The sequence below is a fragment of the Pelodiscus sinensis genome, chromosome 3 (genome assembly GCF_049634645.1).
Source record: "Pelodiscus sinensis isolate JC-2024 chromosome 3, ASM4963464v1, whole genome shotgun sequence".
NCBI classification, from domain to species: Eukaryota; Metazoa; Chordata; order Testudines; family Trionychidae; genus Pelodiscus; species Pelodiscus sinensis.
In genome coordinates, this window is record NC_134713.1 from 134,100,073 (window position 1) to 134,125,883 (window position 25,811).

The 25,811-nt window shown below is 45.6% G+C and overlaps 1 protein-coding gene across 1 annotated transcript in view; it reads right to left on the reverse strand.

Moving 5' to 3' along the window:
- Positions 1 to 3,249: 3,249 nt before the first annotated feature.
- SRD5A2 (steroid 5 alpha-reductase 2) overlaps positions 3,250 to 25,811 on the reverse strand; it is a 55,794-nt gene continuing 33,232 nt past the window's right edge. The window contains exons 2-5 of the mRNA XM_075924919.1: positions 22,795 to 22,958; positions 9,204 to 9,305; positions 5,978 to 6,128; positions 3,250 to 4,492 (exon numbers count right to left, since the gene is read on the reverse strand). Of these exons, the coding sequence (XP_075781034.1) occupies positions 4,426 to 4,492; positions 5,978 to 6,128; positions 9,204 to 9,305; positions 22,795 to 22,958 (484 nt within the window). The 3' untranslated portion in view covers positions 3,250 to 4,425. The remainder of the gene's footprint in view (positions 4,493 to 5,977; positions 6,129 to 9,203; positions 9,306 to 22,794; positions 22,959 to 25,811) is intronic.

The window sequence follows — 25,811 nt, forward strand, 5'->3', positions numbered from 1 at the left end:
CTCTGTTCTAGTTGTAGCCTTCACAGCCTCCTGCAGCAAGGAGTTCCACAGGTTGACTCTTTGCTTTGTGAAGAAGAACTTTCTGTTATTAGTTTGAAGCCTGATACCCATTCATTTCATTTCGTGTCCTCTAGTCCTTCTATTATGGGAACTAATGAAGAACTTTTCTTTATGCACCCTCTCCACACCATTCGTGCTTTTATAGACCTCTATCATATCCCCCCCTCAGTCTCCTCTTTTCTAAGCTGAAAAGTCCCAGTCTCTTTAGCCTCTCTTCATATGGGACCTGTTCCAAACCCCTGATCATTTTAGTTGCCCTCCCCTCTCCCACTTTCTCTCTTCCCCTCTCCCACCTCCTTTTCCCAGTCTCCCCAAGTTCTGTTCAATAAAGAGAGTTTCTATTTTTGAACACAGTTGTCCTTTATTTTGTACATCAAGTGGAGGGGCTAGGGAAGGGTAAATGGAAGGAGGTGAGGGAGTAATGGGGTACGCGCCCCCGACGGGGAGGACTGGGCTGGCTCTGCGGGCATCTAGGGGTGGAAGTTCTCCTGCAGCCCCCCAATTGCCCCCTCTCCCCAGATGGCAGCCTGCAGCAAGTGCAGCCGGTCTGATGGCTGAGTCCTCTGATATGCCCAGTGTGGGTACTCAGGGCACTCCAAGCCAGGACTGCTTTGCAAGCGGGGAACCCCTGAGAACTGTCTGTCCGGGGTGGGAGTCAGGTTCCTTTAAGCACAGGCCTCGGCTAGCCTGAGACAGCAGCTCCACGCTCTAAGTCCTAATCTGATGCCCTGCCGGCACTGCTTCCGGCCAGCCTTAACCTCGGTTCAGGGTCCACTCAATGTGGTCTTGCTAGTTCGAATTAGCAAAATGCTCATTCGAACTAGTTTTTAGGTCTAGATGCACTAGTTCGAATTAGCTTAGTTCGAATTAACTAATTCGAATTAAGTTAGTTTGAATTAGTGCTGTAGTATAGACACACCCTTAGAGTGCAGGAGACTGTGATGAGGGGGGGGAGGGTTTCAAGGCTGGGGCAGGGGATTGGGGCACAGGATTGGGGAAGGGGTTTACCTCCCATGGCTTCTCATTAGCAGGGCTTCAAAGGCAGGCTTCCTGCCTGTTTTGGCACCATAGACTGCATTGTGCGCCAGACGTGCCCAGCAACAGGTCCAGCTCCTAACAAAGTTGTGCAAGCAGCTACATACCACTGTTGCCTGCAGGCATTGACCCTCCCCAGCTTTCCATTGGCTGGTTAATGGGAGTTCTCAGGACAGGGGCAGTGGGGGAAACCCCTGTGGCCTTACTGGCTAGGAGCCAGACCTGCTGCTGGCCACTTCCAGGGTGCTGCATGGTGTCAGAACAGGTAGGCATTGGTCAAGGGTTTTCAAAGTGTGGGCTGTGACCCAGCCAGGGATCCTGGGTTCTGTGCCTCACATTCTGTGACCCAGTATTGGGTCATAACCTGAACTTTGACAACCACTAAGCTAATAGGCCTTTTTGTCTCCAACTATTTTGTCATTCACAAAACATTACACGAATCACCTCCGAAATAACCTCATTGAAAGCAAACAAATAATTGAACAAAAGCAAAAATAGATTTGTGGAACTCATATGATATTTGTCTCCACTGCATTAATCATGTACTTGTGTGTTGTCACTATCCCATTCCTTCTACCCTCTGTCTGTTTTGTCTATTTAGATTGCAAGCTCTTTGGGACTGGACTGTCTCTCATATGTTTGCATAGTGCCTTGTACAATGGGTCCCAATTTTCAACTCGCCCTGTGCACTATCATGGTAAATATAACAACACTATCAAAACAATGGGAGGTTGCCAACAAAAAGAAACGCAGAGCAAACAGGAAATTGTGTGTAGCACTGCCAGCACTGTTTCTATAAAAACCCATTACAGACTATTTTACATAAACTTTATTGTACTATACAATTGCATACAATCAATGCAAAGGCAATTTCATAGGCATGTAATGTGATTAGCTTGATCTTTATTTTTTCCATATACTGAGATAATTATTGTGATCTATGTTATGCTCTAATATGTAACAAATATTATCAAGGTCTTTGGGGAATTGTGTTCCTATTGGAATTGATTAACGTGTTGGCAAAATTCCTTACTAACTTCTGAAATTAGGAGGAAACACACTGGGCTTCTGTGGAAATTCACCATTGTTCCTGTGGCAGTTCAGAAGATGGAGAATATATGACAATGTTCTCCTCAGACAAAATTAACAACTGGCATCAGAACATCTTCATTCACTAGAAGATTTCTTATGTTGTTTTTATTTTTGTTCTGCTTTCAGCACATCCGGTCCTTGTAGGAACAGCAATAGAGAGATTTCCAGTGCATAGCTTTTACATATCTGAAGAGAAACTGGATTTGCAAGATAAAAATCCTGAGGTAGCTGTGAATGCTTCAATAAAAAAACATAATGATCCCTGATTGTGAAATATTAGTAGTCTAGCAGTAGAAAAACTATTGTTTAAGGAGGTAACACAGATATTGTGCCTGATTCACTACAGGCAGTCCCCGAGTTACGCGGATCCGACTTATGTCGGATCCGTACTTACGAATGGGGCTTTTCTCGCCCCGGAGGACGCGGGTGGTGGGACTGCCCAGACACGCCGCAGTCCCGCCGCCCACGTCCTCCAGGGCGAGAAAAGCTGCTCCGTGTCTCCCTGGTCTGCTGGGGGGTGGGGGGGGGCCCAGCAGACCAGGGAGACGCGGAGCAAAGCTGCGGAGGACGCGGGCAGTGGACCACCCAGACGCGCCGCGGTCCCGCTGCCTGCGTCCTCCGCAGCTTTGCTCCGCGTCTCCCTGGTCTGCTGGGGGGGGGGGTACACTAGCAGACCAGGCTTTTCTCGGCAACGCCTAGGGTAGAGCAGCTGGGGCGCTGCCAGGTTGGTCCCGCAGCGCCGCTCCTCGACGCTACTGGACCAACCTGGCAGCACCCCAGCTGCTCTGCCCCAGGCGTCCTGATTCAGCCGCTGCTGGTCAGTTTCCAAGGAGCGGCGCTGCAGGACCAACCCGGCAGCACTCCAGCTGCTCTGCCCCAGGCGTCCCCAAGTCAGCCGCTGCTGAAACTGACCAGCGGCTGACTACAGGAAGCCGAGGCAGAGTTGCTCTGCCCCAGGCTTCCTGGAATCAGCCACTGATCAGTTTCAGCAGCGGCTGACTTGGGGACACCTGGGGTAGAGCAGCTGGGGTGCTGCTGGGTTGGTCCCCGCAGCACTGAGGTGCGGCGCTGCGGGGACCTACCCGGCAGCGCCCCAGCTGCTCTGTCCCAGGCATCCAGATTCAGCCGCTGTTGAAACTGATCAGCGGCTGATTCCAGGAAGCCCAGGGCAGAGCAACTCTGCCTCGGGCTTCCTGTAGTCAGCCGCTGGTCAGTTTCAGCAACGGCTGAATCTGGACGCCAGTTCCGACTTACATACAAATTCAACTTAAGAACAAACCTTTAGTCCCTATCCTATACGTAACCCGGGGACTGCCTGTACTCTCGTACACCAGTGTTACACCAGTGTAACTCCATTGTCAATCATGCCCATTGTTTGGTAGAGCTCCCTATGCACACTCAGGGCATGTCTACACAGCAAAGTTATTTCGGAGTTACAGCCGTTATTCTGGAATAACTATGTGAGCGTCTACACAGCAATAGCGTTATTTCGAAATGGAATCTTCATCCTTAGAGGTTTTTAAGTTTCAGCTTGACAAAGCCCTGGTTGGGTTGATTTAGTTCAGATTGGTCCTGCCTTGGGCAGGGAGCTGGACTTGATGACCTCCTGAGGTCTCTTCCAGCTCTATGATTCTATGAAATAATTTTGAAATAACGGGAGGCTTATTTCAACTTCTGTAAGCCTCATTCTACAAAGAATAACATCTATGCCGAAATAGCATCCCCAGCTTGCTGATGGATGGACCGGGCACCCTTGGGACCCAGGAATGATGATAGCTATTTCAGAATAGGGACTGTGTAGATGCTCCACTTCTGCTATTTCGAAATAGCCTCTCACATCACGGGTATCCTAAGTTATTCCTCCCCAGTGCCTCCTGGGGCTCTAAATCAAGATAGCACATCTACATTAGGGAAGCCTGCCTCGGACTAATTTTGAGGCTTCCCTAAAATGTAGACGTGTTATTTTTAAATAAGCTATTTCAGAATAACTGTTCCGGAATAGCTTATTCTGAAATAAATGTGCAGTGTAGACATAGCCTCAGCTACCTCAAGTGTCTCCAAGTAAAGATGTCTGTGGTACCTACTGTAGATAAACACAAGAGTGATAGTTCTGAATTACATTATTGCTCATTTAAACCAACCATATTGTTTTCCACAAGTTTTTTTTACTGTGAAACCCCAGTTTAAAATTAGGATGTGTGAAAACATATAAAACAAGGATGTCCTCATTTTCACACATTAAAATATGAAAGGAATCAGGGCTTTCCTTGATTTTGGATAGTCCGTAAACATCCTGAGATAGAACCTGAAAGACAATAAATGATAATGAAACTGTATGGATGCCAGAAAACTTTGCTTATTGCTTTAATAAACCTAATCTTCCTCCATCCTGAAATCCACCAAAAATACTTCACTTTGTAATCATTTTCAGTAACTGCACAAAAGAGTTGTTTTAAGAGATTTACACAAAAGTACCATTAAATGTAAAAATGAAGTGGGTTTTACCCACAAAAGCCCATGATACTATATCTTTTTGTTAATCTCTAAGGCCATATCTACACTAGGAGTTTAGTCCAAAATTACTAAATTTGACTTCTGGACACCCAATTCTACAAATTCCAAGTTCCGTGTTCTCACTGTGGGAAAGAATCGAATGTAGTCCAAGGCAGTCTCCTTTACTGTGGATGCGCTACCTTGGACTCAGAGTTCCAGAAAGCACTCTGGGGAGCTGTGGGAGGCCTCCCAGAGGCCAATTAGTTTGAATTAGAAGCACCAGAGCATCAACACTAATGTTATTTTGAATTTACAAGTTCAGGAATAGCATTATTCCTCATGAAAAGCAGGACTGCAGAGTTTTAATTCCATGGCCCCTTATACCAGAATAATAGGTGTGGTAGTGTGGACACATTGCTTACAAATTCAACCGGGGGGGGGGGGGGGGGGGAGGAGGGGACTAATTTTGGACTAAGGTCCTAGTGTAGACCAGGCCTAAGGTGCCTCAGGACTACACCTTTTTTTTAAATGACTGTTAAAATTAGTACTTAAATCTGAATTCTGTCAGTATCTTTTGTTGCTTTAAAGGCTAAATTCCACTTGTATTCACACCAGTGTAAATCCAAAGTAGGATCTGATTCACATTTACACTACAGCCTCTTTACATTGTCCTGGCAGTCAAAAGGAGACTTTAGTATAGGTGGATATCTAATGTAGCTCACAGTAACTTTAAGGTTGTTACAATTTACTGCTCTCCTTATTTCATCACAAAATGTCCAGATATAGTTCATTGGGAACTGTTCTTGGACTCGAGCACTTTCCTTCGTTCACTGCTGCCTCATGGAAACTCTGGAGACTTGTAGGAACACACAGCAGTTGAGGTTGTTACCTTTGCTGATGAAACACTTTCTTCCCTTTCAGTGCTGGTTATATAGTGCACATTAATAGGGTCTGATTTCCAGAGGATGGATGGCCAACCCTTTTTAAAAATCAGTCCACATTAAGGTGCTTCAAACTGAGCCCCCCAAAATCAATATATCCCAAACTACATGTCGCTTTTAAAAATGGAGGCTCTTAGAAAATGTAATGAGGGAGTCAACAGAAAACTCCACTTGCTAAACTCCACATCATCAAGTTTTTTTACTTATGTTCCCAAATTAAACGCCCTTTACATTGAATAATGAGGTATTTCTGATTCAATATACAGTACTGAACATTTCAACTTTATCTTGAATTCCACCCCCATCTTTGGGACTATCAAGTGTAGGTTAGCATGAAACAATCTTGGTTTTGATACCTGTGATGGTGATAAGCACGTGGTCCAATGCAGCACAGTGTAAAAAGTGCAAATGTAAAGGCTGGAAAGGACCAGGTTGCTATGGCATAGCCAAACCATTCCACTATCTCACCAAAGAAATTAGCGCCAGATACGTATGTGAACAGTCCCCCTGCATTAAAAAAAAAGTCACAAGTGCATATAAGAAGAGTGAAATCTAATTACTCACATTTTAAGACAAAAACAACCACCACCAACAACAACATTGCAGAGTATGTGAGACTGAAAGTCACACTTCTCACATTTACAAAAATTGATTTTCCTCCCACTGAACCCATGTAAATCTATAAATATTTCATTGAAGCCAACAGTGTTATAAGAAAGAAAAACTGGCATGAGTCAGAAGAAAGTAAGTCTACAAACTTCAAACCAATTTACAAGCATCAATTCTCACAGCTAGAAACAAGCCTGAATCTATTCCATAGATCAGACTTGATGGAATAAGGACTGCAGATGGTCAAACTAAATGAATTGCTTTTCTGGCCTTAAAAATATATGAATCTATTAAATTTGGGGAGCTCAAACTCTGGATCTATGTTTTGGAGCTAAAGTCCATTGCTACTCACCAAACCCATTTTATGGTAGTTAAAGCAAAATGCAGGACAATGTAGCACTTTAAAGACTAACAAGATGGTTTATTAGATGATGAGCTTTCGTGGGCCAGACCCACTTCCTCAGATCAAATAGTGGAAGAAAGTAGTCACAACCATATATACCAAAGGATACAATTAAAAAATGAACAAATATGAAAAGGACAAATCACATTGCAGAACAGGAGGGGGATGCAGGGGGGGGGGGAAGGAAGGAAGGTAAGTGTCTGTGAATTGATGATATTAGAGGTAGGGAGAGTGGGATGTTTGTGAGTAATGGTATTAGAGGTGATAATTGGGGAAACTATCTTGGTAATGGGTGAGATAGTTCAAGTGTTTGTTGAGTCCTTTTTGGAAAGTGTCGAATTTTAACATGAATGACAGTTCAGAGGATTCCCTTTCAAGTGCAGATGTAAAAGGTCTTTGTAGCAGAATGCAGGTGGTTAAGTCATTGAGAGAGTGTCCTTTCTGGTTAAAATGGCAAGAAACTGTTTTTTCTTTGTGATCTTGTCTGATATCTGTTTTGTGGGCATTAATCCTTTGGCGAAGTGTCTGAGATGTTTGTCCAATGTACATAGCAGACGGACACTTTCGGCACATGATAGCATAGATTATATTTCTGGATGCGCAGGAATATGTGTTCTTGATCTTATAACTCACTTGGTTAGGTCCAATAATGGTATCAGCAGAGTAACTGAGGGTACATCTAGACTACAGGTTTCTTTCTGAAGAAGCTTTTTTCGGAAGAGATCTTCTGAAAAAACTTCTTCCGAAAGAGAGCATCCACACTGCAAAAATGCATCGAAAAAACGATCTGCTTTTTCAAAAGACAGCATCCAGACTGAATGGACACTCTCTCGCATATAAGCTGTGACTGCTATGGATGGAATGGCCACCAGGGCACCTGTGCTTTTTCCTCTTTCCCCTTCTTCTGAAATAACTCCCTCTTCCCCATCCACATACGCCTTTTTGCGAAAGAGCTCTTTCGGAAAAAGGCTTCTTCCTTGTAGAATGAGGATTACCAATGCTGAAAAAAAACCCTCTGTTCTTTCGATTTTCTTGCAGAAGACTGCAATTGCAGTGTGGACGTTCCTCAAGTGTCGGAAAAACAGCTGTTTTTCTGACAAAACTCTGTAGGCTGCGTCTAGACTGGCATGATTTTCCGGAAATGCTTTTAACGGAAAAGTTTTCCGTTAAAAGCATTTTTGGAAAAGAGCGTCTAGACTGGCATGGATGCTTTTCCGCAAAAGCACTTTTTGCAGAAAAGCATCCGTGCCAATCTAGACACGCTTTTCCACAAAATAGCCCCGATCGCCATTTTCATGATCGGGGCTTTTTTGTGGAAAACAAATCTCAGCTGTCTACACTGGCCCTTTTGCGCAAAACTTTTGCGCAAAAGGACTTTTGCCTGAACAAGAGCAGCATAGTATTTCTGGAAGAAGCACTGATTTCTTACAGTAGGAAGTCAGTGCTTTTACGGAAATTCAAGTGGCCAGTGTAGACAGCTGGCAAGTTTTTCCAGAAAAGTGGCTGATTTTCCGGAAAAACTGGCCAATCTAGACAGCCTGTAGTGTAGACATACCCTGAGGCAGAAAGAGGCCAACAGAAGGAGTTAGAGTCAAGATCAGAATGAGAACTCAATAGCTCCTAGATCCTCATCCTGAGCGCAGACCACTTCTCTCTCAAGGATTAGACACTCCAAAATTACTTCTCCTCAAAGTGGGCAGAAGATGGAGCAGGAGAGGGGTTGATGAGCAGGCTTGGCAATGGCAAAACACAGATCCAGAACATTGGTCAGGGCAATTTTTACACAACAAGCCATAGATTTGCCTGGGGAACATGCCATAGACAGGACAACAGCATGACACAGAACTCTTCAGCTCTTTTGCCCTGTGATGGGGCATTTCTGCATGCAAGTCAGGAAGGAGTTAAGCGCTCATCTGGGCACAATCGCCATCAACGCAGCACGTCTGTGGTGACTGATCACTGCTCAGGGCAGGGTGGAACCCTGAAAGAGCAGGACTGCAACCTAAAAGCTTCTCTGGGACCAAAGGCTGCGAACCAGGAATATAACCTGAGGGAATCTAGGTTACTGAGGGCCTCTCAGAAAGAAGCATCAGTACTTTTCTGCCTCCCTTTTTTCCTCTTTGTTTTCCTGAAGGTTTAGGACTCTGCTTTTTTTGTGGGACGCAGAATCACACTGATTTTTACTTTGGACTACTTTAACTCCCTCTGCAAGGACAGGACGGCTCTGCCTATTGCTGGGCTCCCCATCCCCTCCAAACCCAAGCTGTGCAAAGTTCACATAGAAAGGGCTCAGAGATTAGGAGCAGCCTGCTGAATTCTCTCCCCATCATCTGCAAAATTCAGGCCCAAGATAGATGATTACTATGCCCCTGCAATTCGTTCTTGCTGTAAGGCGGGGTGGGAGGTTGGGGCGGCGTGGCAATATCTGGGCCAAGTATCAAGGTGAAACTAATAGCTCGAAATAACTGTAAGAGCTTTGTGTTGTCCTCCCCCTCCCCCCACTCCCACTCCCACTATTTATCCAAATGTGCTACTCTTTTTTGGGAAGGAGGGGCACAAGGGGAATGTACCTTGTGGAATCTTGTAAGTAGTGTCTCCAGGTTTCCTTAGCTGGCGTAGCAGGAGGTCACTGTGAATATTGATTCCCATGCCGAACAAAAACAACAGAACACCTACCAAATGAAAATGAGATATTGATTGGTGTGATAGCTCCTGGAGTCTGTCTAATTGCAGAATCACAGAAATGTTGGGCTGCAAGGGAACTTGGGGGGTCATCAAATCCAGTCCTCAGTGGTGAGATTGGACTATGTGTCAGATCAGCTGTACTGCCTATCCAGTTATTCCCCATATTGTAGACATGCATGTAATTTTTCCTTCCAAAGGCTTTGTCTACACTACATGCTTTGCCGAAAAAGTCAATGCACATGAAGCGTGGAGAGGCAAAAGGATCTTGAGCAAAAAGGGGGTTATGCACAAAAAGAAAATGTCCACACTGCTTGTTTTTGCGCAAAAACCCCTTGCGCAAAAATGGAACGAAAGGGAGTATGCAAATGAAGCGTGAGAAGATGCTAATCTGCACTTCATTTGCATTGCCTCTTTTGGCAAAGCGTGTAATGTAGCCGTAGCTTAAGTGAATTAATACTTTGCCTTATCCACCATCAACTGGGTCAGTAACCCTGTCAAAGAAGGAAATTAGGTCAGTTTGGCATGATTTGTTCTTTACAAAGCCATGCTGGCTACGCTTTATAACCCTATTACCCTTTAGGTGCTTGCAAACTGATTATTTAACAATTTGTTCCACTAGCTTTTCAGGTATTTGAGTTAAGCTGGCTGGTCTATAATTTCCTAGGTTTTCTTTGTTCCCTTTTTAAAGATAGGTATGCTTGTGTGGCTCATGTCCTCTGGAACCTCACTTTCCTCCCTGAGTCCTCAAAGATAACTTCGAACAGTCCTGAGATTGCTTCAGCTAGTTCCTTAAGTAACCAAAGCTATGTCTACACAGCAGCGTTAATTCGGAATAACTGACATTGGTTTAAAATAACAAAATGTGCATCTGCACACAAGTAGTTATTTCGACATAATGTCACAATAATGTCCAGATGGAGGACGTCTTACTCCAACTCCTCCATTGTACGAGGAGTAAGGGAAATCGGAGGAAGAGTGCTCTCTTTCAAAATAAGTGCTGTGTAGACATGCTCAAATTTGAAATAAGCTTTTTCAACTTAAGCTACGCAATTAGCGCAGCTCATGTTGCATAGCTTATTTTGAGTTTAGCCCTGTTGTGCAGACGTAGCATTAGAGTGTATTTCATCAGGCCCTACAGAGATGAGTAGCCCTAACAGATACTGATCACCAAGTTTAAGGAAATTTCTGGCACAGGTACCTTGATCACTATAAGTGGGACTGGAAAGGAATTCTCCCCTCTTTCCCCTCCTCCCCCCGCCCCGCACCATGATGGGTTTTTTTCCACTTTCCTCTGCAGCATGAGGGTGTTGGTCACTTTCCTAGCTTATCTGAGTACACCATACTTAATCATTTCTTTGACATTGCGGGTGGCCTCAGGCTGTTGTGTGCCTTAATCCCTCCTATTCTCCGCATGTGTCACATAACACTTCAGTCGCTTGTGTGTTGTTATACTTAAGTTTAATTTTAGTTGTTGGGTTTAATGTGGAGGTGCTAGGTGAGGCTTGTAGCAAATGGGAGGTCACATTAGATGATCTGGGTGTCCATTTTGGCCTTAAACTATGACTTGAACACATCTAAGTCATAAATCTATCTAAATATTCTTTAATCTTTTCTTTTCCTATTTTGGCTTGTATTCCATTCCCCCTTGTATTGAGTATCTGGTCACAATGTAGCTTTTTAGTGGAGACTGAAGCAAAATAGGCATTAAACAGCCTAGTTTTTTGGATGACATCAGTGATCAGCTCTCGTTCCTCACTAAGCAAAGGATCTACATGTTCCTTCATCTTTCTCTTGTTCCTAGTAATTTAAAAAAACCTGTTGTTGGCTTTTTGCCCCTTACTAGGTATAAATCATTTTGTATCTTAGACTTCCTAAATTTGTCCCTACATGCTTGTGCTATTCTTTCCTACTTCTCCTTATCAATTTGACCATGTTTCCACTTTTTGTAAGATTCCTTTTTGATTTTCAGGTTAAAAAGCTCCTGATGGAACCATATTGGCCTCTAACTATCATTACATCACACTGGAATAGTTAGCAGTTGCGTATTTAATATTGTCTCCTTGAGAAACTGCTAGCTCTCTTTATCTCTTAACTACTCCAATATCCTAGGAAGCATTCATTAGGGGAAATTTATATTTCTGGGAAGCAGGTATAAATCCACTTTCTTCACCCTTTTATTTCTGGCCTGACCTGGAGAACTGGAGCCATGATGTCAATTAACAAGTTATACTTTAATTGTTATCCTAATGAGAAAGCTACCAAATTACATGATTTCTGCCACCTGACAGCATAAATATACATCAGTGGTGAACAAACTGCTTGTATGGGTCAGAGGAGAATGTGCTAAAACACATAGGCTCTGTCTACACTACAAGGTTTTTGCGCAAAAACCAGCAGAGCATCTATACCTCAAGCACGTTTTTGTGCAAAAAAAAAAAAAATTGTAAATTGACAGGACAGAGTGCTTTTACCGGTAGAGTTATTCCTTTCCCCATGAGGAATAACTTCTTTTTGTGCTACAGTTCTTGTGCAATAAGGTATGTGTGGACGCTCCGCAGGGGTTTCTTGTGCAAAAAGAGCCTATCCAAAAAAGCACAGGTGCTCTGATGGCCATTCTGTTAAAGGAAATCAGAGCTTCCTTGCACAAGAGCATCCATGCAGTGTGGATGCTCTCTTGAGATGCGCTTTTGAGGTGTGGCCATGCTTTTGTGCAAGAAGTTTTTGCGGATCTCTTCTGCAAAAAGCTTCTTACGCAAAAACCCTGCAGTGTAGACAAAGCCATAGACTGTACCCTAACCCTAAAATGTAGAAACGCATTGAAAGATTGTTAACCTTGGTGATTTGGAAGAACCCAAATCAAGGTGCTCAAAGCAGCCCTTCCTGGTTGCTGATTTTCAGGCATGCGTGTAAGAAAACAGAATTTGTCTCATAGATTTCCAACTGACTTTGCTTAATTTATTGTTATATGCAGTGTTGTAGCTGTGTTGGTCCAAGATACTAGAGAGACAAGATGGATGAGGTAATATTTTTTATTGGATCAACTTCTGTTGGTGACAGAGACAAACTTTCAATCTTACATAGGACCAGAGGAAGAGTTCTGGGTAACCGCAAAAGCCTGTCTTTCTCACCAAGAGAAGCTGGTCCAAAGATACTCTCTCATCCACCTTATCTCTCTACTGTTAATTTAGTCAGTAGTAAACTTGTTGGCCTATCTCCTCTCACATAAAGGTAAATTGAGGCCATGTCTCTACTTGTGCTGGAGATTGATCCTCTGGCAATCGATTTAGAGGGTCTAGGTAAGACTCACTAAATTGAATGCTGAGGACAACTCTGGTCAGTGCTGGTACTCTTTGCAGTCACGAGGAATAAGGGAAGCCAACAGGCGTATTTGCTCTTGTTGGCCTCTGTAACACAGTGTGACTCACCACTGTGGGCGCTTCCTGCTGGATACTCTGGAAATTAGCTTTTTGGTGCTGGAGCAGCCCCTTCTGGCTGGTGTCTCACCCGCTATTACTTGTTCTTCTCTATTCTATGCCAACCTGTGGTGCCCTCCTACCTGGGTACTGCCCTACCGCAGTGTACCCACACTCTGGAGTCTTCCCTCTCTGGGAACCCCCAAGCTCCTATACTCACCTTGCCTCAGTGACCCACTGCCAGTCTTCATCTAGCCCCTGTTTCAGGGGCAACCTGCAGGCTGAAATGGCCACTCATAATTGGTAAGGGGATGTGGACCTAATGCCTGCCTACCCTGGCTGCCTCTCCGTAGCCTTAGTACTCTGAGGCCTTGCAGCCTAGGAGCCTGGGAGCTTCCCCAGCTCTGCCTGCCTTTCCCCAGCTCTGCTCTAAGTTAGGAAACCTCTCACTTCCCTGGCTGCCAGATTCCTCCTGTTTCACAGCAAGAGTAAGAGTGTGTCTATCCTGCCTTCCCCTCCAGCAGCCTTTATTTATACTGCCCTCAGCTGGGCACCAACCTCAGCTAAAGGTACGCAGACTCCAGTTACATATTTTCCGTAGCTGGAGTTGCGTACCGTAGTCCACCTTTATGGGTCTAGTGTAGTCCTGGCCTCAGAATAAGCCTGTAGACTGAGTCAGTGGAGTTGGACCAGTGTGAATTCAGGGCAAGTGAAAGGAAAATCACGAATAACTTAAACCTGGAATCTCTAAAACCCGCTTCTTAAATTTTAAAAAACAATGAATAGTCTAGCAGCACCTTAGAGACTAACAAAAAATGTAGATGGTAAGGTGCTGCAAGCCTGCTAGTTGTTTTTTAAGTTTTTCCAGTTACAGACTAACACAGCTACCCCTCTGAAATGCTTACATTTTAGTCCTGCTGTTTTGATGCTCCTGTAATACACTGTCCTGAAGCATATAACCACATCTCCCTCTGGTGGTTGGGCCCTGCAATTAAATTACCTACTATTTCAGAGCTAGAGAAAATTATTTTAATTTATATTGTAGGTATCTGTGCTTTTGATGATGAGGGTAGGCCCACGGACAGGGCGGAAGTGGGGGAGGGCAAAGGGGGCAATTGTCCCAGGACCAGATTATTCTAAAGGACCTGGGGCACCTGGCTGCCACTATTGTGGCAGTGGTGGCGGCCTGAGCCCCGGCCCTTTGTGGGAATGCCGTGCAGCATGCTGCAAAGCCTCACATGGCACACTCCAGCCTATGCCATCCAGGTAGCACTTGGCTGGCTGCTCCAACCCCACACCTTCCAGAGATGTGGAGCTGCTCTCCTTCCCATTTCTAGGGTTGCCAGATACTTTCACAAAAAATACTGTGCATGGCGGGAAAAATATTGGATGGGGTGGGGGGGTGGGGGAAGAACCAAAGTTGGGAGAAAAAAAAAGAACCCCCACAAAAAAAAGATTCACCGTGCCTTTAAACTGCTATGCTCCCCCCACCAGATGTGGAAGGGGAGGCCTTCCATCCAAAAGCGGCCTTCTGTTTTTACATGCCCAGTATTTTGTTGTTGTTTTTTAAGCAGACAGAGGCGGCAAATACCTGTCTGGGCCAATACCAGACACCTGGCAACCCTATTTCCAAAGGGCCAGACAATCCTTTCAGCTCCCCTGGGTTCAATTCTTGATGTTCACCACAGTTACTGAATGTGTATGTGGTCCTGGTTCATTACACTCACAAAATCAGTAGGAGTTTTCTGGTATGATAGGGCCCCCAAGGGCAGCTTTTTAAAAACAGTGTTGTTATAAGATACAAGAGGAACGTTTCACTGGGGGTGCCACTTTTATGCCACAACAGTAAATAAATACCATTCTCACATAAAAAAACTAGAGAATAACTTTCACTGGCCAAACATAAAATCCATCTAAAAATTGGAGAGGCTATTTATTACTGGTCAGCCAAGAAAGATACCTAGTTAATGCTGTACAAAAATGTATTCCAGGGCTGCTGTTAAATTTTTCTTGTGAACACTGCATTGAAAAGTGCTAACCATGTATGTTTATAAATCATAACGCAACTGTGCTCTTAAGCAATTCTGTGTCTGTTTATTATTTTAATGTTTTCAGTATTGTTGATACCATATTGGTCCCAGGATATGGGGGTATGTCTACACTACAAAGTTAGTTCGAACTAACAGACGTTAGTTCGAACTAACTTTCATAGGCGCTACACTAGCGCTCCGTTAGTTCGAATTTAATTCGAACTAACGGAGCGCTTAGTTCGAACTAGGTAATCCTCATTTTACGAGGATTAAGCCTACTTCGAACTAGCTAGTTCGAATTAAGGGCTGTGTAGCCCCTTAATTTGAACTAGTGGGAGGCTAGTCCTCCCCAGCTTTCCCTGGTGGACACTCTGGCCAACACCAGGGAAACTCGTATGCCCCCCTCCTGGCCCCGGACCTCTTAAAGGGGCACGGGCTGGCTACGATGCCCGTGCCAGGTGCAAGCCTGCCAGCACCCAGCCAGCAGACCCTGCATCTGGCACGGCACGAGCCAGCCACCTTCTGCCACCCAGCCCTCCGCCTCTTCCCGGGACTAGGCTGGCGGCTCCCGGGAGCTTGCCCAGGACCGCAAGAGGCGGGCACTTGCCTGGGCTAGTGTGGACATCGTGGATCTCGTCCACGATCTCTGCACTAGGCACAGGAAAGTGGCTGTCTAGGACAGGAGAGCTGCCAGCCTGGCCACCCAGGAGCAGGTATGTATGAAAATCAAGGGGGTCCACTGAGACCCCAGACCCTGAGCCCTGAGCCCTGAGCTTACAATGGCCGTCCTGGGTCAGACCAAAGGTCCATCTAGCCCAGTAGCCTGTCTGCCGACAGCGGCCAACCCTAGGGACCCTGGAGGGGATGGACCGAAGACAGTGACCAAGCCATTTGTCTCGTGCCATCACTCTCCAGCCTTCCACAAACTTTGGGCAGGGACACCACTCCTACCCCCTGGCTAATACCACTCCCTGGACCGAACCTCCATGACTTGATCTCACTTCCCTTTAAACTCTGTTCTAGTTCTAGCCTTCACAGCCTCCTGCAGCAAGGAGTTCCACAGGTTGACTCTTTGCTTTGTGAAGAACAACTTTCTGTTACTAGTTTGAAGCCTGCTACCCATTCCTTTCCTTTGGTGTCCTCTAGTCCTTCTTTATGGGAACTAATGAAGAACTTTTCTGTATGCACCCTCTCCACCCAACTCCTGCTTTTAGAGACCTCTATCCTGTTCCCCCTCCGTCTCCTCTTTTCTAAGCTGAAAAGTCCAAGTCTCTTTAGCCTCTCTTCATATGGGACCTGTTCCCAACCCCTGATCATTTTAGTTGCCCTCCCCTCTCCCAGCCTCTCTCAGCTCCCCTCTCCCACCTCCTTTTCCCAGTCTCCCCCAGTTTTGTTCAATAAAGACAGATTCCATTTTTGAACACAGTTGTCTTTATTTTGTACATCAAGTAGAGGGGCTAGGGAAGGGTAAATGGAAGGAGGTGAGGGAGTAATGGGGTACGCGCCCCCGACGGGGAGGACTGGGCTGGCTCTGCGGGCATCTAGGGGTGGAAGTTCTCCTGCAGCCCCCCAATTGCGCCCTCTACCCAGATGGCAGCCTGCAGCAAGTGCAGCCAGTCTGATGGCTGAGTCCTGTGATATGCCCAGTGTGGGTACTCTGGGCAATCCAAGCCAGGACTGCTTTGCAAGCGGGACACCCCTGAGAACTGTCTGTCCGAGGTGGGGGTCGGGACCCTTTAAGCACAGCCCTCGGCTAGCCTGAGACAGCATCTCCACGCTCTAAGTCCTCCTCTGATGCCCTGCCGGCACTCCTTCCGGCCATCCTTAAGCCTGGTTCAGGGTCCACTTAATGTGGACATGCTAGTTCGAATTAGCAAAACGCTAATTCAAACTAGTTTTTTAGTCTGGATCCGTTAGTTCGAATTAGCTTAGTTCGAATTAACTAATTCGAACTAAGTTAGTTCGAATTAACGTTGTAGTGTAGACGTACCCTAAGAGGGGAATGAGGTACTTTTATTGGACCAATATCTTCTGTTGGTAAGAGAGCCAAGCTTCTGAGCTACACAGAGCTCTTTTTCCAGTAGGTCAAAGTTGGCCCAGTAAAAGACTTAGTTTCTCCCACGGTGATGAAATGCACCCCTTTATTCACATCATACATGCGATTGTAATAATCTTGGTACAAAATATGCCTTGTGAGGTATCTTTTGAAAACAAATACTTCTCTGATCAAAAATATCATGATGAAATAAGTGTAGTAAAATTATATGTCAAGTTATGAACATAAGTGAAAGCATGACTGAAGTGTGTCTACCAGACAGGTCTGGACAGGGGGGTAAACCCGTAAGGATAAGCTGGGACCTCTACCCAGGTGTCACAGTTGATGGGCCATCAGATATCAAGCAGTAATTCTTTGGCAAGGAAGTGGGGCAGAAACAAACAGATCTGCATCTGAAGCCATGTCCACACTACCACTTATTGCAGGGTAACTTACGTTGCTCAGGGCTGCAAATAAGCCACCCCGCGAGTGATGTAAATTACACCAACCTAAGCACCGATGTGGACAGTGCTACATCAGCTGCTGTAAGCTCTGAGTACAGCCATAGTCTTAATGAGCAACAGTGTGGAATCTCTTTCATTCCCAGACACTTTGGCTCCAATCTGAGGGACAAAACCAGCCCAAGTTCTCTCTCCCTCCTATCAATCTCTTTCTTTTTTCACACTGACAGAAAAAGAAACTGCCCTTGGATATTGGGAGCAGATACTGGCCTGTGATTTTGGTCAACAATGTAACTTTAAACAGGTGTTAAGAGACTTCAGCTTGACGTAAGTCTCGTTTGTCAAAGATTAGTACCAGAAGGTGTTTTATCTTTATTATTCTTATGACTGTTTCTGGCTTTAATGCCTTATACTTGTACTCACTTAAAATCTACCTCCTGGCAGGAAAATACGTTTATTTTATTTTTAAAACTGATCTAGTGTTGTGAATTGTTTCCCCCTTAAAGAAGCAACTGACCTAATATATCTGGACTGCCCAGAAGGAGGCTGGAGAGTGCAGAACACATGGTTTTGGGGGGAAGTCCGTGAAAGTGGTAACCAAGGCTGCTAGAAGCCAGAATGTAGGCAGGCGGCTGGGTCAGAGCTGCTGGCCCAGGGTTGTGGCTAGGGTTACCAGATGGGTTTCAAAAAAATATTGGACACACAAGATCTCGGGGGGCGGGGGGGGGGGGGAATGGCCAGGAGGGGTAGGGAGTGGGGCTGGCTGAGAGGGGGTCAGGGGGAGTGGGGCTGACTAGGGGAAATCGAAGCAAGGGGGAGACCGCCAGTGGGAAGCAGGGCTGGCCAGGAGGGAGTTGGGAGGAGCAAGGCTGGCGGGGAAGATCGGGGAAGGAGCTGGTCGTCGGGAAGCAGGGCTGGATGGGAGGAGGTCAGGAGGAGCGTGGCCGACCGAGGGAGATCGGGGGGAGGGGGAGACCAGCTGGTAGGGACTGGGGCTGGCTGAGAGGGGGTCGGGGGGAGGAACTAGCTGGCAGGAAGCAGGGCTGGCCGGGAGGGGTCGGGGCTGGCCGGGGGGGAGGGGAGGTGTACCGGCTGGAGAGGAGTGGGGCTGACCCAGGCTCACGCAGATCCCATGGTGCGGTCCTTCCTGCGCATGGTCCTGGTGGGGCACACGGGCAAATCCAACCCCAGGCATTCCATCCTGCCCCGACCCCGCCTCCACCCCCCTCCTCTCTACTGCGTAGCTGCGTACTGCCTGGCTGATAGACACGCTCATGCACCGTGAGCGTGTGTACCAGCCAGGCAGTACGTAATTACTTACTGATACTCACGATAATAATAAAACTTACTTAATTAGAAAATACTGGACATTTATATGTCCGGAATTTTCTCAATTTGTTTCCTGGACAGAAAGCTCAAATACCGGACTATCCGGTTCAAAACCGGACACCTGGCGACCTTAGTTGTGGCTATATATGGACATTCAGGCTGTGACCTATATGTTGTCTGGTTGTTTGTGAGGAGTCCAGGAGCCCAGCAGCAAACCATTGTGAGGCATCCCAGATTTCAGGACAGATGTGACATAGCCCCTCAGTAGTATGGATTGTTCAGTAGTATGGATTGTACCGCTGAATGTCATCACCACATTGTGTCTTTACTATTTTAATGTTAACTTTACAGTTGCTGTAATTGTGACATATTAAACAACTCTGTTCATGAATACTGAGGGAAGCAAAAAATATACTGGAAGGAAGATCAGTATAACATAAAAAGGGAAGGCCAAATTCAATCCTGATGCAACTCTACTGATTAGCAGATTTACGCTAGAGATGATTTTAGTGCTCAATATTCTTAACTTTGTGTAAGTCAACATTGTGTAATATGATAACTTTTTTGGTATTTTGGGACCAGCTCCCCCCTCACATCTGAATAAGACCAATGAAGTTTTACTAAGGTAAAGAGCAGAACAATACCCAGGAAATATGAGAGGTGATGCAATGAAGCTTATCAGCTTTTCCATATCCATTAGCTGCTTTTATATCAGCGCATTTATTACATTTTAAAGCATTTATTATTAATGCAGTAGGATGTGACCACTTCATTAGAGTAAATGTGCATTTAGCTTTTCTTAAAAATGGAGTTTGATAACATTATAAATTGATCATTGTAGCTTTGGAAAATTCCAGTCACTTTTATTATTAAAGATTTATATTTTGGTGTGAGTCCCATCATGCTAGAGGCTGTACAAACAGAGGTTTGTATAGCATAAGCTCCCTCTCCTAAAGAGCTTACATGATAAGAATTCTAGATACACCCAAAGATAGGTAGAATTGCTAAGGGTTACAGTCAACATAGTCACTACTTGTATCCATGTCAATTTATATAACAAGTTTAGCAATTACATAAATAGATAATACTTCCTATCCCCATATACCTTACTGGCCTTGCCAGTGGTAAATATCTTACAGGCATTGTGGCAGAAGTGGGTGTGATCAGTTCTATTAATTAACAGAAATGGGTCAAAGCCAGAATCCCTATGCTAGTTCTATCCTTCCATCCCCCCCCCCCTACTTGTATGTCACAGACTCCTTTTGTGTGGGGGAGGAATACGGTGGTGGGAACGGGGATGAAGGAGAGAGGTCTCATTCAAGGATCCTGATATGAACTAGTCACTGTTATTTCCGTTCCACTGAAGAACCAAACCCTCAGAGAATAGTATCTGTCTCCACTTCAGATAGGGTCAGACCTATCATAAGAGCACCTGATATTTCCTTAAAAGAAGGAAGTAGCTTGAACTTTCACTTCTTAATCATCCCTTTGTCTATGTCCCTAAGCATCCCTGACCAACCATTGCTATGTGCCACTACTGGTATTCTGCAGCAGAGGTCCATTTTGTGCATGCATCAGAAGCAGGCATTAGTATAGTCTTTAAAAATACTTGAGAAAATATTCACTAATGTTTGTCCTGAATTAAACAGTGACCTGATTCAGGTTGCAATGTAAATTGGGGGCATTTTGCATCTCACTCAGCACAATGAGTCCACAAGGAGTAACACAGTGTTAATTCACTACAAATGTTCAGTTTAGTTTAGAACGTTGTCCCATGCACTGCAGGCTGCTACAGAATCCAACAGAGCGTGTGAGAGGTAGTAAATACTGGAGTAAGACTTAAGAGACTTCTGTTTTCCTCCTCATGTAACCATGCTATTTACCTGTCATCTGAGTCATGTGGAGCCTCAAGAAGTCAGCTCACCTAATTTGAATAATTAGGACTCTCCATGATCTAAATGCAAAGCGTGGTCAACGACAGGCCCTGATCTGGTCTTGCCTGGCTTCTTGGATTATGACAGAGGGGAAGATCAATGTGTCCTTTATTCCATCTTCTTTCCCTACACTAGCATCTTCCGGGAACTGCCAATGGAATGGATAGAAACATCCCTTTTCATTTGGTCTGCTGGGCCCTGATTGGCTGCTGTCTGCTTCAGCCCTTCTAGGTGATAGTGTCCGAAGTCTCACTGGTCCCACCAGTAGATGCCCCCAGGAAACCTTTCTAGGCAACTGCAGAGATCCAAAACTTGCTGTTCCCCTAGGCTGTGTCTAGACTACAGGGTTTTGTCAACAAAAGTGGACTTTTGTCGACAAAACTATACCTGCGTCCACACTGCCTTTGAGTTATGTCGACATAATGTCAACAAAACTCGGCAGTTTGGTCGACGTATGTAAACCTCATTCTACGAGGAATAACACCTTTTATTGACAGAGTTCTGTCGATAGAAGGCATTATTGCAGCTACACTGTCCTTTGCGTCCACACTGTTATGTCGACAAAGTGGCTTGCTTTGTCAACAGAACTGGACGTAGTCTAGACGCTCTATGTCGACATAAGTTTTGTCGACAGATTCTGTTGACAAAACTTATGTCGATGTAAGCGTGTAGTCTAGACATACCCCTAGTGTGGGAAGCATTGGAGGCAACAGGATCTCCATCGGGGGCAGCTAATGCCTGATACACCCGGTGACAACACTATAGTAGTTGAGGTTCAAAAGTGGACAGGAACAACAGGAAGGCAGAATGGATTTGTCTGAAGTCTTTGTGCAGGGAATGGAACTATGGACTCAATTGGCAATGACAAGTAATACCCAGACGGCTGTTGCAATTCAGGGAATTGTTTAACAGGTTGCTTGAAGCCATAAACAAAGTTTTCCACTATGGGCAAACATTTAAGGTGGAAAAGGACATTGCTGATGAATTATTTCTTTGCTGCAGTCTTCAACAGTGAAAATATTTAGGGAGTTCCTACCCTAGAGTTGCTCTTTTTTTGTGTAATATGAAATGTTATTAGAGAGTTAGATAACAGAACAGGAAGTAGCACACTAAAAATTTTAAAAGCATTAAGACACCAAGGTCATCTAGTATACGCCCACGAGTTCTGAAAGTGGTCAGATATGAAATGCCTGTATTTTAAAAGGACTGTAGTGATCAGGGGAATTATAGACCAGTAGCCTGACATTTGCACCAGGCAAACCAATTGATTGATATTTAAACACAGAACAGCAGATCATGATATAATAGGATCTAACTAACATGAGTTCTACAAAGGAAAATCATGACTCACTAAATTCTTAGTATTCTTTAAATGCAACACTGAATATCAGGTAAAATAAAGTGATCTGTAATGGTAATTAATGTATTTAGGCTTCCAAAGGGTTTTGACAAGCTCCCGCAGAAGAGACTAAAAAAGCCAAGTCATGGGATAAGAGGCATTATTTGCATCTACTATATATTAGGGATGTAAGCAATTAGTTGACTAGTCAACTACCCAGTAAGCAAATGATTATCGAGTAGTTGAGTAGGAACGTGACTAGTCGCTTCCCCTGCCCTTGCTGCCTCTATCAGAGAGAAGCAACAAGAGGGGGGAACAGGAGCCAGTGCTGGTGGGAATCAACTTAAAAGTCAGTTCCCCCCCAGCACCATCTCCATAGGGTACAGGGGAAGCAGAGGGCAGTGGGGAAACAGTGCAAGCAGGGACTGAAACAGTCTTGCTTGCACAGTCCCGACTGCTGCATCTCCCCCTTTGGAATGTACAAGAGCCACCTGCAGCCCTTGCACATTTCCAAGGAAGAGGCACAGAGGAGAACCCACGCCAGCAGGGACTGCTTTGCTCTCCACTGGTGCGGATTCCTGCTGTCTCTCTCCCTTAAATGTACAAGAGCCACCTGCTGTGTCTGTCCCTTTGAAATGTACAGGAGCTGCAGGCGGCTCTTTACATTTCAAAGGGAGAGGCGCAGCAGGATAGCAAGTGGGAAATTCCACTGGCTACTCAATTAGCTGATAAATATATAGTAGGGATGTTAAATTTCGAGTTGAGAGTTTGTCCATCTATCTTTCTATTTATTACATTTAGACCAGCAGACAGGTTTTGGGCTGATTTCCATCACCACTGTCTGACTCACAGGCACAGTGAAGTTTATAAGCATTCTGAACTGGGTTCTAAAGTGCTCAGAGAATAGATACTGAAAATCATATGTCTGGAATTACCTGATATAAATCTGAAGTCAGTGAACCAATCGTTTGGATACTGAGCGCAGTAAATCATGTAGTACCCTTGAAGGAAACCATTATAGGAACAGAATAGGATGGCCAGGAAAAGTATCTGCAGTGGGAAAAGTCTGCTTCTTGTGAAGAATGAGTAAATAAATGTCCTACGGTAAAATAAAATTTTTAAAAAATAGTTAAACCAGTGAATACCACATATCAACACATACATAAGTAGATTATTGGCATAATGCTGGGTTAAAAAATAATGTAACATTTGCAGTTTACATTCGCTGACGCTACTCCCAATGTAATTTTTGTTTAACTCTTAATTGTTTTCTTTTAGGAAGCTTATAACAGGCTTACAAATCCTAATCATGCTAGTGATAATACAATGATCATTAAAACAGCAAGCTTGTGTTTAAACATTATACAGTGATATAATCAATGGATCTTTTCTTTTTAACAGGGTGTTACCATGTTACAGTATGAGTATTTGCAGGGCTCAACAATCTATTGAATCTACTCGCTCGTGGTGAGTAGATTTCAGCCCGGCGCCCCGTTTACCAGCAATGCGCGCATGCGTAATGCAGCTCTTGCGCATGCGCAGTGCGGGGCTGGCGAGCGGCTTTCACCGCGGTTCGTCAAGCCCTGAGTATATATACTCACAACATGTCTAGTAACCGTTTCTGTATTGTTGAGGAACAAACTTTACCAAATGTGCTCTATGATAAAAAGTAAGTTAGACTACATTAGCATAAATAATGCAAATAGCTACCAAATGAGAACAAGTGGCATTAGAGAAAAGTATACTTTTCATTAAAATGGAATATTGTCTGAGCACAAGATATGGAGCTCGGAGCTCCTTGTTTAGACTCATTGTGACCTTGGGAAAGTCAGTTGACCTCTCTATTTTGGTTTCCCTCTTTATAAAATGGACACTGCACTTTCAATCAGCCCTCATTGAGGTGTTGTGAAGATAGACTGGTGTTTATAATGTACTATATGAATGTTAAGAATTGTTGACTTTTGATTCCCATGTCCCACTCAGAGATCAATGTCGGTGTCCACCCCCTCCCAAGCAGCAGCAGAATTCCTGGGCCTTGCAAATTGAAACCAGATGGTTGAACAGCACACAGGGAGTTTCAACAGTCTAATCAGAAATGATGCCAGAGGTCAAACTCACAGAGCTCTTTCTACTCAGAACCTTGTAAAACTAAAAAAAAACCCTACCATAAACATGTCTTCCAAGACCAAAAACTTACTAAAATAGCATGAAAAATTACATGGGAGACTGCAACAGCAGCACCTTAGATGCCTGCTATAGCAGTATTATCTTTTCCATTGGAACCAATCATCTTATATGTCCTCATTATTACGTATCTGGATGGCACCTTCTGAGGCAGAAATGAGCAGTACTTTTTGACCAGAGGCCACTTCAGAAAGTGGCCCTGGGCTGTCCCAGAAGGGGTGGGGCCTCAGGCGGAAAGGGGGGGGGCAGGTCACTTCCACACTTCCCACCCACACCCCCTGATTGGGGAAGCGCATGAACTCTTTGCCCCCCATCTCCTCCTGAGAGAACCGCCAGCTGTTGTGAAGAGCTGGCAGTTCCCTCTAGACTCCTGCTCCTCTGGTGGGTGGGAGGAGACTTCACATGCTCCCCCTCTGCCCTCAGGTCAACCCCTGCCCTACAAGGAGTGTGCAGCACTTAGCAGGATGGGGGCAGGGTGGAAGGAGACTGTATTTCCCCCAACCCGCAGGCCGATTGGTTTGAGGGTGGGGGGAGCATGAAGTCTGTGGAAGACATCAGGGGCAAGGGAGACAGCTCTGTGGGAGGCAGCAAGGGCTGGGGAGGCGGCTCTGCGGGAGGCAGCATGCGTGGGAAGCCGGCATAAAAGCCAGCTCCCCACAGGAACTGGATCCTGCCTCCCCCCGCTTGCTGCCTCTCATAGCAAGGGTTGCCTCTCGCAGCAAGGGTATGTGTTTTTATATGTGCGTGTGCTTGCGTGTAGTCATTAGGATTTACCAATACACCTAAGCTTATCGGTTAATCATTTAAACGACCATATGCTAACGTCCCTAGACTGAGCCCCACTTCTCGGGAATGAAGCCAAAGACTAAAGGCTTCAGCCCTGGGTGGTAGGGCTCAGGCTTCAGTTCCCGTATCCAGTCCCACCTAGGAGGATGGGATTTGGGCTCAGGCTTTGGTTCCCCTTCAAGGTAGTGTAATGTTTTTTGCTGTTAGAAGGAGGTCATGGTGCGGTGAAATTTGAGAGCTGCTAACCAATTCCCTCTAAGTCACCCCCCACACACACTTGTTACAATTTTATGAGCTATAATTAAGGTGACTGTCAAGGGGTGCCCTGGTCACGTCCTCCAGTCCCCCTTCTCTGCCTCTGTTTCCTCCCTTCCCCTCGACCCACCCCTCCGGATCGTGAGAATGTTCCTTTCCTTGGTTTCCCAGGGGTTACTCAGAGTGGAAGGTGAGGGGGGCCTGGGCCCTCCCTCTCTCCAGACCCCAGCCCAGGGCCCTAAGGTGAGGGAGAATATCTGCTCTCCCCTCACCTGGCTGACTGGGCTACGTGCTGCAAGTCATAAGCCCGTGGGCCTCCTATTTGCGCCCACCCTGGACTGCTTCCTCACCTCCACTCACCCGGGTGTTCGCTTCTTTCCTGAGGTCCGGAACTGCTTCAGCCATTGCTCTGCCTGGCCTTCCCTGTACAAGTGCCCCTGCCACCTTTATGCTGCTGAGGATACCGCCTCTTTCTCCCCAGGGCTTGGCTGCGCCCTCCCCTAAGACGCCTGCACTGGTGTCTGCCAAGCCGGCTTCTCCCCCGTCCCTGCTCGCCCCGCCTCCAACGTCTTTCCCAGCACCGCCACCCGCGTTTGTTGGGGCCTCCCCGGGGCGTGAGCGAGGGCGCCAGTCAAGCTGCTGACCATGCGGCGCACTCCCGCCGCCGCCACGGTCTCTCCCGAGGTGGAGGAAGCCTTCCCTGGTGCGTCAGTTGGAGCACCGGCCA